Below are 16170 nucleotides of genomic sequence, written 5' to 3' on the forward strand. Positions count from 1 at the left end.
AAAATAATATACCATCACACACACACACACACACACACACACACACACACACACACACACACACACACACACACACACTCACTCTACAACGATAGTAGCTCCCCTCCGATCAACGAGACGTTAATAATTTAATATGTATGCATGCAGCAACAGAAAACACTTTGGATATACAGTTATATTTCTCAGTAGACGCACGATTGTACCGTTGGGTGTAAGGAGCTTCACTTTGATGTAAACGTAGGCTTTCACGGCGGTTGTCCCAGTCAATAAATATTGTTCTGGGTTTGAGACAGCCAAACCCAGGAGAATTTTATTAACAGCTTCACTTTGAAATAAAAAGGTTGAAGGTATGATCACTTTACTGACTAACAAAAGTGAGATTTCAGGTTTTTGCGTGTTATTAATAAATAAACTATCGGAAAAAAATTAGTGCACCTGGAAAGACGATGTCGATTTTGATCCGATGACGGCATACATGATCTGTTGGAGAATGGACAGAAAGATGATAATTTCAACGTTATCCGCCAACAGATAGCGCAATGGCATAGCTGTCAAGCGCCATCTGTGTCTTCCTCATAGCCAGAAGACTCTGTGTGGTGGAAACGTGTGAAGCAAGCAACTCGCTCAGTTGGTTACAGGAAGCGGAGTGCGCCTCTGTAGCGTGGTGACGCTACAGAGGCACACTCCAATTCCTGTAACCAACTGAGCGAGTTTGAAAGGAGACAAATTGTAGCCTCCGAGTAGCGGGATGGTCCTTTCGGAGAATTAAAACACACGTTGGACGTGATGCGTCTGTTTTGCAGTGATGCTGGTATCAGTGGTCACGTGAACATTCTCCCACCAGTAGACAACGTTCTCGACGTCCACACAGCACAGACGCTCGCCAGTATCGTCATTTTGAAAGTGCAGCAGTAGCAGATCCTACAGCTACCACAGCAGAGATAAGAGGGCTTGTGAACCCAGACGTGTCAACACGAATTGTTGCGACCCTCTTACTAGCAATGGGACTACGGGCACGCACACCTCCAGCCCTTCTTCCACTCTCGCCACAGCTTCGACGTGCGCGACTCGAGTGGTGCCGTCAGAGGGTCGCTTGGAAGATAGAATGGTGCGGCGTCGTCTTCAGCGATGAAAGCAGATTTTACCTGCACGCACGTGATGGTCGTTTGTCTGTACGTCATAGACCTGGTGATCGCTGTCTCGTAGAGTGCATTCACACACTGGCCCTACCACAGGCCTTATAGTTTGGGGTTCAATAAGATACAACTTTCGTTCACGTTTGGTATTTCTGGAGGGGACGCGTTCGGTACATGCAGAATGTTGTTGGACCCGTTCTTTGGCCGTTCTTGCAACAGGAAAGTGATGTATTATTCCGACATGATAATGCTCGCCCACACACTGTCTGTGAAACACAGCGTGCTCTGGAAGGCATACAGCAACTTCCCTGACAAACACGATCTCCTGGCTTTTCTCCACTTGGGCTGTATGGGATATGATGAGATGAGAAGTGAGAAACTGAGCGAGGTGGCCTATTATATATTAGCCCATTGGACTCTTATTCGCAGGATGGCGCTTCGAAACCCCCCTCTACTCATCCAGATTTAGGTTTTTCGTGGCTTCTCGAAATCACTTAACGCAATGCTGGGATGGTTCCGTGAAAAGGACATGACCAGTTTCTTTCGCTATCCTTCTGAGTCTGAGCTTGTTCTGGTCCTCTAATCGCTTCGCCGTCGACGCGACGCAAAACCCTAACCTCCTTTCCTCGATGACCAGCAAAAATAAGCAAATACGGGGATATGACAGATAAAGTAAAAGACACATGTAAACTTCAGTCGGTGCACATCGTTCCGTTGGAAGCATTGGACACCGGAACGATTCCAATGAAACTATCAAGAACCTACACTACCTAAGATTGCGTTCTTTATTGAGTTGCAACTTCAGATGGAAATTCTGCTGAACGCCTGCAGAGCAGTAGAGGTGTTGTGTGTCGTATCAAAATCACTTGGGGAATAATTAAATAATTAGTGATGATCTCGTCAAACGACAGTATAGACAGTGAGGGGAGACAGAATAACGCTTGTCAAAAGTATAAGAAGTGAGCAGGAAAGCAGTAGACTATGGAACTAAGAGATAAAGCAAGGAGAAAGAAAGAGCGTGAAATAGGGTTGAGGAAAGACTTAAGAGGAGGAAAAGAAACCACACTGTTTCCCACAGAACTTGTGCGGTCATGGATAAGTTAATGAGGAAAGTAGTTCCGCTGCTTGGTGGAGTAATTCACTGAAGAGCCAAAGAAACTGGTACACCTGCCTAATATCGTGTGGGGCTCCCGCGAGCACACATAAGTGCCGCAACACGACGTGACATGGACTCGACTAATGTCTGAAGTAGTGCTGGAGGGAACTGACACCATGAATCCTGCAGGGCTGTCCATAAATCCGTAAGAGAACGAAGGGTGGAGATCTCTTCTGAACAGCACGTTGCAAAGCATCCCAGATATGCTCAATAACGTTCATGTCTGGGGAGTTTAGTGGACAACGGAATTGTTCAAATTCAGAAGCGTGTTCCTGGGACAACTCTGTACCATTTGTGGACGTGTGGAGTGTCACACTGTCCTGCCGGAATTGTCAAGTCCGTTGGAATGCACAATGGATATGAATGGATGCAGGTGATCAGACAGGATGCTTACGTCCCTGTCACCTGTATCAGCGGTCCCATACCACTCCAGCTGCACACGCCCCACACAATTACAGAGCCTCCACCAGCTTGAACAGTCCCATACTGAAATGCCGTCAAAACGTACCTCAAACAACGGAAAGAACGCACTTTATCAAGCAAATATTGTTTGCAAGCAAAGCACTTGTTAGCAATTGAAAACATGTTCTGCGTCCTTATTTAATCTAACCGTTGATGAAACTGTCGCTAAGTGGCAACACTTCACTGTATTTCTGTACACTCTAACGAGACGTGCACTGTACAAACTTATCACATCTTTAGTACATGAGGTAGAATTACCAATACAAGAAACAAAAAGGCATCGTTGCTACTATCAAAATATTAATATTACGCCTGTATTAATGACGCATTAAAGCATAATAGAGATGCAGAGACAAGGATTCGAGAGTGAAGAATCAGTCACTCTGTTGATTGTCCTGCGGAACGTGAAAACCCTGTGAGTGGTAGTAAAACCCCTTAAGATCATATTTTTTTAGCCTCGCGGAAGCCTGTAAAAAGCCACGCCCCTAAACCACTGCTATATGGAGCTAACGCGTATTTGAAGGCGCCGTAAGTGCATAACCTGTTCGAAAAACGTAAGTCTGTATCAATAGTTGTAGAAACGTTGACTGCCATTATTTAAGTCCACGTAGTAAATATTCGAAATTCTTCCTGATAATTTAAATTCTGTAATATACCTGGGGTGTTCAATATTTAATGCAACACATTTTTTTCTAGGCCAGTTTCGGTTGAAAAAATGTGAAATTTGTTGTGGAACATCTGGTATGTGAAGGAGGTGCGTCCCAAGCAGAGAGCTGACACTGAGTTTCTTTTGGAGGAAAACCAGAGCATCGCAGAGTTACATAGGCGCTTGCAGAATGTCTACGGAGTTATGGCAGTGAACAGAAGCATGATGAGGCGTTGGGCAAGCCGTCTGTCATCATTGCAACAAGGTCGCGCGAACCTGTCTGATCTCCCACTTGCCGGCCGGCCACACACAGCTGTGACTCCTACAATGCTGGAAAGTGCGGAGACATTGAAAGTGATCGACGGATTACAATCACACTCATAGCTGCGTAATTGAACGTCTCTGTTGATAGTGCGGACACACTCGTCAAAGGTACGTGTCCGTTGGGTTCCTCGCCGCCTAACGGAAGATCATAAAAAGCAACGAAAGGCTATCTGAGCGGAATTGCTTGCACGTTACGAGGCTGATCGTGCCAATTTTTTTGTCGAACATCGTTACAGGCGATGAAACGTGGGTTCCTCAATCGAAGAGGAAACAAAACGGAGTGGCACCACACTATCTTTCCTCCGAAGGAAAAAAAAAGAAAGAAAAGTTCAGAGCTGTACACTCAACCAGTAAAGTGATGGCGAAGATCTTCAGGGACTCCGAAGCGTTTATTCTGTTTGATGACCTCCCTCATGGAGTAACGATCAACTCTGAAGTGTATTGTGCTGCTCTCAGGAAATTGGAGAAACGATATTAGTGTGTTCGTCGCCACAAAAAAGCAAACGGGTTGCTCCTCCTCCATGACAACGCAAGGCTTCATAAATGTCTGCGCACCCGAGGGGAGCTCACAAAATTTCATTGGACTGTTCTTCCTCATCTATCCTACGGCCCAGATCTCGCACCTTCCCGCTTTCATCTCTTTGACTCCACGAAGGATGCACTCCGCAGGAAGCAATACGTGAGTCGTGGGGAGGCTATTGATGCAGCTATACTTTAGCTCCGACGTCGATCAGTATAGTGGTACCAGGCGGGCATAAAGACTTTCATAGTAAGGTGACATAAGACTGTATTTTTGAACGGAGATTACGTTGGAAAATGGGGTTTTGTAGCCAAAAGAGTGGGGGTGTATTGAGATACTGAATAAAATGAGTCATTCTCATTGGAGAGAAGTCTTCCGAAGTAAGAGTGATTTCGGGTGTGCCGCAGGGGAGTGTCATGGGACCGTTGCTATTCACAATATGCGTAAATGACCTTGTGGATGACATCGGAAGTTCACTAAGGCTTTTTGCAGATGATGCTGTGGTACATTGAAAGGTTGTAACAATGGAAAATTGTACTGAAATGCAGGAGGATCTGCAGCGAATTGACGTATGGTGCAGGGAATGGCAATTGAATCTCAATGTAGACAAGTGTAATGTGCTGCGAGTACATAGAAAGATAGATCCTTTATCATTTAGCTGCAAAATAGCAGGTCAGCAACTGGAAGCAGTTAATTCCATAAATTATCTGGGAGCACGAATTAGGAGTGATTTAAAATGGAATGATCATATAAAGTTGATCGTTGGTAGAGCAGATGCCAGACTGAGATTCATTGGAAGAATCCTAAGAAAATGCAATCCGAAATCAAAGGAAGTAGGTTACAGTACGCTTGTTCTCCCACTGCTTGAATACTGCTCATCAGTGTGGGATCCGTACTAGGGTTGATAGAAGAGATAGGGAAGATCCAACGGAGAGCAGCGCGCTTCGTTACAGGATCATTTATTAATCGCGAAAGCGTTACGGAGATGATAGATAAACTCCAGTGGAAGACTATGCAGGAGAGACGCTCAGTAGCTCGGTACGGGCTTTTGTTGAAGTTTCGGGAACATACCTTCATCGAAGAGTCAAGCAGTATATTGCTCCCTCCTACGTATATCTCGCGAAGAGACCATGAGGATAAAATCAGAGAGATTAGAGCCCACACAGAAGCATACCGACAATCCTTCTTTCCACGAACAATACGAGACTGGAATAGAAGGGAGAACCGATAGAGGTACTCAAGGTACCATCCGCCACACCCCATCAGGTGGCTTGCGGAGTATGGATGTAGATGTAGATGTAAATGCTTTCAGAAAAAAAGAACCTGTTGCATTATTTGCTGAACGCCCCCTCGTGTTATTCAAAAATATATTTTAATAGATTTTGGGGTGGCTAATTGTCAGAGCTTTTATCTAAGAGCCCCAACTGGCTGTGAGTTAATTGGGGTTTAGAGGCATCTGTGGCAGAGAGGCGGTCACGCTTAGCTTCCGGTCAGGAGTGTACTCGGAATGTGAGACGGAGGACTGCGGCCGGTGTCCAGCCTTGGCCCAGGTAGCGGATGCACCGAGTGTCTGGTGGCTGCCAGCACGAGGCAGCGCTCGACGCCCGGCCCCCCAACAGAAATAGTATTTGGCAAACCCGTCGCCAGCAGTGTGTGTAGGAGCGCTCAGTCTATCGCGGCTCGCCGGCCGCTCCACGGCGGGGCCGCAGCGATACACCGCCGTGTGTGTACACTCGGGGGCTGGTTTTTCGCCACCTCTCGGCGCCGGAAGAAAAAAGTAATAATTTAGCGCGTCGCTTGTTTCGTAAAGTGGGCGCAGCTATAAATAAGGCGCCGGAAGGGAAGGGCAGAGGAGGGAAGGGCAGGCAGGGTTGGTCGGCGCGCATGCCCCCGCGTGGCCAGTGTGCCGGCGCCGCTGCTGCGCGGCGACTACGGCTGCTGGAGCCGCCGCTGCCGCCGCCGCCTCTGTCGCTGCTGCTCTGAACGCCTGCCGGAAACATGCTGGTCGGGGCCGACGCGGCGCTGCCGGCAGTTCGGCCGCCGCGCCGCCGCAACATCTTCAGGGGCGTCAAGAAGGAATTCCTCAAGAGGCAGGCCACCATATACCTCGAAACCATGACAGTGAGTGGGGAGGAACAGCGCGTGCTGTGAGTGGGCGCGGGACAACGGGACTGACATTACAAAGCCTACGCTTACTGCCTTAGGGAAACACAGTGGCCTTACTGTAATTTTTTTGTGTTGCACATGGTAGTTCTGTGCGGATGATACAAACTCTCGAGGGTGATGGAGAAGGGTAAATGTATCAATTGAAGGTAAGGAACGGTGGTCTGTAAACGAAAGCTGCAAGCGAAAATCATTCCGATACCTCTGACAGTGGAACACATGCACCGGTACTGTTGTTGCTAAGACTGTAGGGTAGGCAATCTTCAGATGCGGTAGCGTGGACCAAAACAAGGAAAAAAAGTCCTGTAAATACGCGGGTTCTAAATACATGTATCAAAAGGTACGGAAACTTTCTCAGAAGAAGAGATATGTTTCATGTTTTTGTCCATACTACCACCTCAAAGTTGCGTACCCTTCAATCTTAGCAACAACAGTACAGGTATTCCACTGTCAGAGGTATCAGAACAATTTTCTCTTAAAACTTTAGACTAGGTCGCTTTGGGTCTAGGGTCCCTTACCTCAAATTGATACGTTTAGCCTTCATCATCCCTGAAAGCTTGCAATATCGTCAGGGAACCACCTTGTATATTTCAGCCTAAGGTCACACAAGTGACATCATTACTGCTTCCGACTTATTACCACGTCATCTCGACAGGATCAGTTTAAAAAGAAAGAAAACTGGATAGTAAAATACTAGGAAATTAAATAGCAAATCAAAGTAACTTCTCTACACAACTAATGTAGTGTAGTGTAGTGTAGTTCCACACCAGATTTTCTGAGGATTTGTTAAAACCGTAATATTTTGGGGTGGAAGGGTGCAGACGAAATTGTTTCATAGTACAGAAGAATCTGAACGAATAACAGAGGAAACTGCTAACATACTCCCTCTTCCATCCTATGATCAACTAGCTACTGAAAAGACCAGCACTTCTCGTAATGCAGTGTATTGCAGTACTGATGATATCTGAAAAATTTACTCATATCTCATCCCCTTCACCAGATTCATGAATATTTCATCAATCAATTGCCTTGTTAGTTCCTCTGTATCGCCAACTTCCTATGTCTTCCAGATGTACTACAGCGAGACCAAGTCAAACAAACATTTCCTTGCCTGCCAAAAAGTGAAAAAAGCTTTGCTTGAAGTCCCTCGAAATCTCTTGTTAACTCAAGTTCTACAAGCGATTTGGATATTCGAGCTCGACTAGTGGATTAGAGAGAAAGTCGCCCATACCCGGGGGCAAGTGCAGGCCATGTACAGCTCCCCCCCACCCCCCCCCCACCCCCCATCGCCCTAGCTCTTAGTGAAAGGAAAAAATACAGTGTAGTGAGTTGCTACTTTTTTGAAGAAAATGACTGAAAAATAGGTATTATGCAGATTTTTAATGGGGTTGGAAATGGAACTCTTTATGGATACTTAAGTCACCATTTGTCTTCCAAAAAATTAATAATTCTCCATACCCCCAGGTCTTGGCTCCTCCCCCCCTCCCCTTACTAACTATCACATGGTCACCCTTGTTAGAGAGATAGAGATAGGGAGAGGTAGGTGCTAACATGTGATAATACAAGTACTACATCTCCCTTATCTCCATCCTCTTGTTTTAATGGTACCCCTATCGATTACTCATAATAGCACACAAAAATTTTATGAAAAGTTGATTAAGAAGCTTCTGTCTGAATGCTGACAAGCTACTTGAAGCCAGAAGTGTTTATTCCAAGATAAGGGAATTAAGTTCTCAAATGCAATCATTTGTGCCCACTTGAAATTGTGTGCAGGGCCGTGGCTCGTAGCTGGATCACTGCTGTTTACAGACGGAGTTTAGCACTACCATCATCCTATCACACATCAGTAGCGACTTAAAGCTCCAGTTTGCCATTCCTTTCCCTCCATGTCATCCAAACTCCTTTGGATGGGAGAAGAGGACAGCAGGGAGTCAACTTCAACTTTCGGTGCGGCACACAATTTTGACTCTTTACTCAGCTAAAAAGTAACAATTTATCTGTGTTTTATGGTATTAATACTTGTAACAATTAGTCTCTTCACCTCTACTAGTCTATTTTCATCTGCATCTGCCAGCTTTGCTGAGAAAATATACAAATGTTTGTGAAAATCAAAGCACCAAGAAGCATGCATATGACAGAAATGCTCTTTATACAACTTATTAGATACAAGACAATATACAAATTATTAGGATTAAGATTGGGATTACAAAACTGCCCATTATCTCCAACATTGAGTATCCATTACAGTGTGAGGTCACACATTTCTTATTGTTTGTATTTGTCCTACAAAGCAAGAGTTCTTGTTGAAAGACTGTGAGCAATGAGTTGCTGACCAGCCACATCGTGTATATGTTCGCCATGTCAAGAGGGCATCCAGGCCGAGGAAGTAAGGTCCAGCAGTACTCCTCAAAAAGGTTTCTGCATTTCTCACCACATTTGTCTGTCCATTGTTCTCCTGAAATATGGCATATTGAATTGTTTGAAGAAGGGACAGTATCTCTGGCATAAAGCCTCACTAGCTCAGCATTTGCTGTTCGAATATCTCATAACTGCGTGGGAGACAAAAGTATTTGTTTTACCCAAACCATCACACTTAGCTTCTGTCTGACACACCACTCAACAAATGCAGGCAGCCAGATTGTGATCACAGAAATAGTGTCCAACACATGGATGGCCATCATTTTAAGTTAGACTGAAGTGGAACAAAAGCTAATTGGTCAACAAGCAGCGAAGTCATTTGTGTGCCACCAACACCTCCTTTAGCAGACAATGTTGAACTGTCTATGCGGATAGTTCGAAGCCCCCTTGCAGCATTTCACTACACTGTGGATGAAGCTATATGGTTCATCATTGGTATGAAGTCAGGATGGTGGTGATCACATGTGGTGGTCATATTGTAAGGTCCAATGTCTGCTTGACATTATGTTTGTTGCTCTTCTGTCCACTGGTTACACACATGTATCAGTGTCATAGCAGTGAGTGCTATACAACATGAAACATTGATGTACGACAAACTCATTTCTCTGAGACATCCTGCTCCATGCAGGTGTATTGGTACCTTATTTTGTCTTTCCATACCATCCAAGGGTTCTCACTGGAGAGTATGGCACTGCTGGGAGTAAGAGGATGCCATTTTGCCACAATTTTAACTGTATATTACAGGTACACTATTCTACACATCCTCAGAGTTTGATTTCATTCAGGCCATTATTTCAAGATGTTACAATATTTACAGGTGTTAGTGTTTGTGAAAAGGTCACACTGTCAGTTTCATTGGGACTCAAAATCTGACATTTGGATGCAGTACTCCCTCATCTGAGTGACCCAAGCACATACCACTTCTCTGGCTGTACAATGCCACAGCACCAAGGGAAAGACTCTGTTGAAATTGGAAATTGTCTAAGTATTTTCTTTTGTATGTTTTAATAGAGACTTGTTTCATGGGAAATGAAATCGCTTGCCATTTGTGAATTTGAGAGTTGTTTTATCATCAATGGGATTAATGCTGTATGATAGTCTGCTGTTCAGTCCATTGAATTTAAATGTCAATCATTGAAACAGACTGGGCATTGTATGGTTAGGAACCATTAAACACAGTCACCATTGTTTCAACAGGACAGTCATGGAGAACTGCGAACTGCATTATTCAGATATTTGTGTTCATATTTCCAGAAATATGATTATTGTCATGATTGTCACCTTCCACTGGTGGTGATGGCAACAGAAATCCCACATTTGATGTAATCCTGAAAACAGTAGGGCCAACTTGTCTGTCCAAGGCAGCAAAGTCTCGACCATGTTATAGGTGTTTATTCTGTCATATTCTTGTGGCAAACAGCTGCACACAATGTAGGTTTTGTCTTCTGTACAGTTGTTATTGTGGATGGTACAATACTTTCACTACAGGAATCATTATACATTATTCTAAAGAGGGCAGAGAAACAGCAGTCTCTTATCCCAAATAAGTACTGTCTCTTGCTGTCTAACATACAGCATAGGTTCTAATGAGAATATTGCAGGGGAAGGGCATAATGGGAAATGTACAGGGATCCAAAAACACTGGCTGGTAAGAAACTTTAAAAATTAATTGTGCAGCAACAAATGTTGGAATCTCTTAAAATAGAGATGATGAGATTAACTAGTCTTCTACCAATCATGCACTGTTAAATTGCACAACTGCGATAACTGCTTTCCTTTATAATCGTAAGATACTGAGAAACAGTCTGTGCTAGAGGTGTAGATTTTTATATACATCCTGTATTGCCTGTGGGTGTCAAGTTCTTGAAGTGTGGCTATAATCTTGTAGCTGTAGCTGCTAACATTTCTTGTTGAGTAATGAGTGCTGGATATAATCACCAGTTTCTGGGTCCTCTTCATTTTTAGCATAAGCTTTTTTTTTTTTTACATACCAACACCTTTTAACATAGGTGGTACCAGTGCATCTGTTCAGAAAATTATATAAGGACATGCAGGGCTCATAACAGCTAGTGATGGATTATACTAACACAATATGGTATCTTTCTGCAAGTAAATCTTTTTTATTGTAATGAAAATGTAAGGAACAAAATTCCTACCTAATCTCTCATTATATCCCATAACATAAACATTTTTAAAAATCTGTATGTGGCAGTCCATTATATTATCCTTTGCTGGACAACTGTTACACTAGTTCATTACAGTTCACAGAAATTCCAGTCAAAAAAGACAAAGATCTCTCATTAGTCTCAATTTCTGTAAGTAGATTCACCTACACTATGATGAAACTGTACACTATATGGCATCTAGATACGTAATGGTTAAAGCAGCAGGTGGGTATGTTCAGACATAAGTTTGATGGAAGGATGTTATTTTAGGGTTTTATGACCTGTCTATAATGAGGTACTCAGAATCGGAGCACAAGTACTATCAATTTAGGGAAACCATTGTAAACCTAATCACAATGTGTGTACTAGAATTTAAATGCTGCTCCTACCAAATAAGACACCAGTGGCAATACATTTGGTTGTCACAGTTTTAATACCTGTGGAAAAAAAGGCAATGTTAAGAAGCAGAATAATTTGACATGCAGTAATCAGTGCACTTAGTCAGTGACAAAATGTCAGTGTTCGGTGAGTACTAATATTTGTTGCTCCTGGCAAAAATCAGTTTCAGCTGGATTGTGACTTGGACAGTCATAACAAAAAACCAGACAAATACAAGTAGGACTTATGCTCTAAGGGTTATGTACAAACTTAATTATGGATTACTACTACTACTACTACTACTACTACTACTACTCAAGGGCATACCCAGGATCTGAACTGGGGGAGGGGGGGGGGGGGCAGGTCATACTAGTCTCAGGAAACAAGGACTTGAGACAGCATACAGCACTTCTTATTAAATAAAACAGTAAACAAGTGAAAAATTGCTTTTAATAAACATTTTAAATACAAGAATGCACTTGTACAATCCGAGAAAACATGCAGCATTTCTTATTAAATAAAACAGTAAACTATTGAAAAACTGCGAATATTTTCTACGGGGGGGGGGGGGGGGGGCAGGGGGGCGGGGGGGGGGGCTGGCGGCTGCCCCCATCCCTGCCCCTCGCTGGGTACGCCCATGCTACTACTACTACTACTACTTCTTCTTCTGTCTGGCTCAGTGGCCTGTTGGAAGTTTCTTTTTTTTGCTGGAGGCCACTTCAGTCATTTGCATGTTCCTAAAACCACCCCTTTCAGTTAGTGATGGAAAGGGACCATGTTTAACGTACAATCTAAACAACATGATGTAGTTGATTCCACACATGGTTGAGAAGTGAATACTAGGTTAAAATGAAGGCTGAAAAATTCTTGGTCCAACCAAGATTTGATCCCATGACCTCTTGATTTCCATGCATGCACTCTATCACTAAATCACCAGGTCCAACATTTATGCAGATGGTTCATGTATAGGTTTTGAATAGTTAGCTTATGATGGATGGATCAACAACAACAACAACAACAAAATGATCCCATAAGAATTCTGTTTTTACTGGCCAAGGTGCTGGACCCCAAACAAAACAAAACGATTCTTCTAGAGGCTTCTCCAACAATAATCCTTCACTAATAGTAATTATAACTAGTACTTCTAATCAATAGCTTGGCAAATCAATTTAAGTTAGTACATTCCTAATTCACAACCATTTCATTAAAAGCCACTGATGAAGTTATGTTGTAATGTGCATAGAAGTGCCAAAGAAATTGTTGTAGGCAGGGTTATTCAAATACAGAGATATGTAAATAGGCAGAATAGAACGCTGCAGTTGGCAGCACCTATATAAGACAACAAGTGTCTGGCACCATTGTTAGATCCGTTACTGCTGCTAAAATGGCAGGTTATCAAAATATAAGTGAGTTTGAACGTGGTGTTATAGTCGACCCTTGAGCGATGGGACACAGCATTTCCGAGGTAGTGATGAAGTGGGGTTTTCCTATACGACCATTTCATGAGTGTATCATGAATATGAGTAATCTGGTAAAATATCAAATCTCCAACATCACTGAAGCCGGAAAAAGATGCTGCAAGGACCAGACCAACAATTACTGAAAAGAATCGTTCAACATGACAGAAGTGCAACCCTTCCACAGATTGCTGTAGATTTCAATGCTGGGCCGTCAATAAGTGTCAGCACGCAAATTTTGTCCATTGTACATTCTGACAGATGTTGGCAATTCCAGCAGGACAATGTGACACACCACACATTGGGAATTGCTACAGAGTGGCTCCAGGAACATTCTTTTGAGTTTAAACACTTCCGCTGGCCACTAAACTCACCAGACACGAACATTATTAAGCATATCTTGGATGCCTTGCAATGTGCTGTTCAGAAGCGAACTCCACCACCTTGTACTCATATGAATTTATGGACAGCAATGCAGGGTTCATGGTGTCATTTCCCTCCAGCACTACTTCAGGCATTAGTCGAATCCATGTCATGTAATGTTGTGGCACTTCTGTGTGCTTGCAGGGTCCCTACATGATACTAGAGCAGTTGTACCAATTGCTTTGGCTCTTCAGTATATCACTATTGTATTCATGTTTTATCAATATGGCATGTTTAGCATTAATCATAAACAACAAATGCATTTGCTCAGAACTCCTGTATCCTCTGTGTGCTTTACAATTTTCTTTTTTCTTTTTCTTTGTCTTTTGAGTCATCAGTCTTCCGACTGATTTGATGCAGCCCACCATGAATTCCTCTCCTGTACCAACCTCTTCATCTCCAAGTAGCACTTGCAACCTACGTCCTCAGTTATTTGCTGGATGTATTCCAGTCTCTTCCTTCCTCTACAGTTTTTGCCCTCTACAGCTCCCTCTAGTTCAATAGAAGTCATTCCCTGATGTCTTAACAGATGTTCTATCATCCTGTCCCTTCTCCTTCTCAGTGTTTTCCACATATTCCTTTCCTCTCCAATTGTGCGCAGAACCACCTCATTCCTTACCTTATTGATCCACCTAATTTTCAACATTCGTCTCTTCAGTCACCATTGGTCCCATTCTTGCAGGATCTTCTTCCAGCTGCAGCTATGTTGGTGATTTAATGTTTTCCCAGATTCCTGATATTCACAGTACACTCTTGAAATGAAATGGTTGTATAGGGAAATCCCCACATCATCGCTACCTCAAAGATGCTGTCACACATCGCTTGTGCACCAACTATAACACCATGTTCAAACTCACTTAAATCTTGATAACCTGCCATTGTAGCAGCAGTAACCAATCTAACAACTGTGGCAGACACTCATTGTCTTATGTAGGGGTTGCCAACCGCAGCACTGTATTCTGCCTGTTTACATGTGCGTGTATTTGACTGCTCATGCCTGTACCAGTTTCTTTGGCGCTTCAGTGTATTTCTTCAATAAAATTTCTTGTGCTAACCAAGATTCTTCTTCAAGACTGTTTTTGATGGGTGTATGGCAGAATCATTGATTTAGTTTTGTTAGTTTTTCCTCTTGGAAAAGGAGTTTTAGAATGAAGCTGAATGTCTTCTGTGTATATTGCCTCAGTTCTTTTGCAACTGACTTTGACTGCTTCAATAGGTTAAGAAACATTGAGACTTGTAGTTACGCCATGGTCAGAAACATCAATCAGACCTTCCTTTAGATTCAGTCAGCAAATGTCAGTTACAAAAATGGGCGGCTGACAGTCTTCAGGTCCAAAAAATCTGTATTTAGTTATTCACTACCATATGCCCTTTTTGGTTGGTGAAGACAAGAGGGAATGCTCTACGAGCTAGTCAGCCAACATCATCAATAACTCTGTGCCTGCAGAAGATCACATTGTGCCTTATTATGGAATTTCTTGAAATAAGCAAAGCTCTCAAATCAAGAGAATATAGCACATGTCTTGTGCGAGATGGCAGTCAGCAAAGTAATACCATTGTCTTTAGAATATGATAATGCTGCTAAGATTGTGTGGCTTCCATGAGTGTCCAGAATCATGTGCCAACATTTAATGTTTGACAAAGTGCAGAAGAAGCTGTACAAATAATTTACTGTTCATCCAGACCAAGACTATGGCTCCACCCACAAAGACAGGTGAGACACTGTGTAGCACGTGGTCCCTCAAAGTGCACCTTAGGAAACACAAGCAACATGGACACAGCAACAACTATCGCAAGTGAACTTCTATCAACAGATGTGGCTTGTCCAACTGCTCTGCAGCCCATACGAACCAATACTTTTGGCAGCTTCTGCACAATGGTTGCTGCTGTATCATCCAGAATGTGTCTGTCTTGTGGGTCAAACTTGTATTTCCTTTAAGGAAAATCCAATCTTCAAACACTACTTTCAAATTTGCCTCTAGTGGCTTTTGATATACTTGTCTGTTCTTTTGTAAGTTGTGAACATGTCTTTTGTTTTACGAATGCCTTGAGCCATTCTAGCCCTACTATGTTCCCTCTTTCTCAGTTCTTTGATACAGATTTTCCATCTCCCTTAGCAAATTTGCATGCCATAATTTCTGTGATTTTGGTAGTTAAGCCATAATAAATATTGTATGCAGAAGTAATACAACCATAAACTGTTTTTCTTCCACTTTTGTGAAAATTTTTAAGCATTTATTTTACAGTCTAAAGCTGATATTGTCAGTCCCAGAACAAAGTCGTTTCTATGGGCTAACCTAGGAATACAGGTTGGGGAACGCCATGCTCTATTCTATTCAGGTGATTCCAAACTGAGATAATGTTGAAGATCCTGGACTGTCACTGTTACTGCCACTACTCTTGTCTTAAAGTTGGATGGTACCCATGAAACAAACAATATTTATGTTGTAAAGTGTGGTAGTGTAGGAAACTTGATACATTTGTAAATTCATGTTACCATTCAATGACTTCCAATCTTATCTGCTTTTTTTCAGAACTGCATCTTGAGACTGAAAGCTGTGACAGCACATTCCCAGGTGTCAAAGGCCAGCACATATCACCTAAATAGAATTGAGCATGGCATTCCTGGGTTAGTCATGATCAGACTTGTTGAATTTTTTCCAGTTTTGGCTCTTCAGGCAGTGTCCATTGATACAATTGGGCCTTAGTTTCAATGTCATACCCATATATCCATGTTTTGTTACCTGTTACAACCTTCTTCAGACTTCCGGATCATTGTCGATTTCATTCAGCAATTCCTGAGCGACATCCACATAGTAGCGTGTCTGATCAAAGTTCAACACTTTTGGAACTAACTTTTCTGCTACACATTTCATGCCCCAAAAAAAAAAAAAAAAAAGTGGCGGGGGGGGGGGGGGGGGG

General features: G+C 42.9%; 1 protein-coding gene across 4 annotated transcripts in view; it reads left to right on the top strand.

Moving 5' to 3' along the window:
- The window catches only part of LOC126481765 (protein unc-13 homolog 4B), a 254770-nt gene that overhangs the window by 189764 nt on the left and 48836 nt on the right, over positions 1-16170 (top strand). The window contains exon 1 of one of the 4 annotated variants that reach the window (XM_050105745.1): positions 5938-6365. The exons of the other annotated variants lie outside the window; for them this stretch is intronic. Within the exon in view, the coding sequence (XP_049961702.1) occupies positions 6243-6365 (123 nt within the window). The 5' untranslated portion in view covers positions 5938-6242. Of the gene's footprint in view, positions 1-5937; positions 6366-16170 lie in introns of those variants that run through there. 4 annotated transcript variants of the gene reach the window in all.

Source organism: Schistocerca serialis, chromosome 1 (assembly GCF_023864345.2).
Source record: "Schistocerca serialis cubense isolate TAMUIC-IGC-003099 chromosome 1, iqSchSeri2.2, whole genome shotgun sequence".
Classification (NCBI taxonomy): Eukaryota; Metazoa; Arthropoda; class Insecta; order Orthoptera; family Acrididae; genus Schistocerca; species Schistocerca serialis.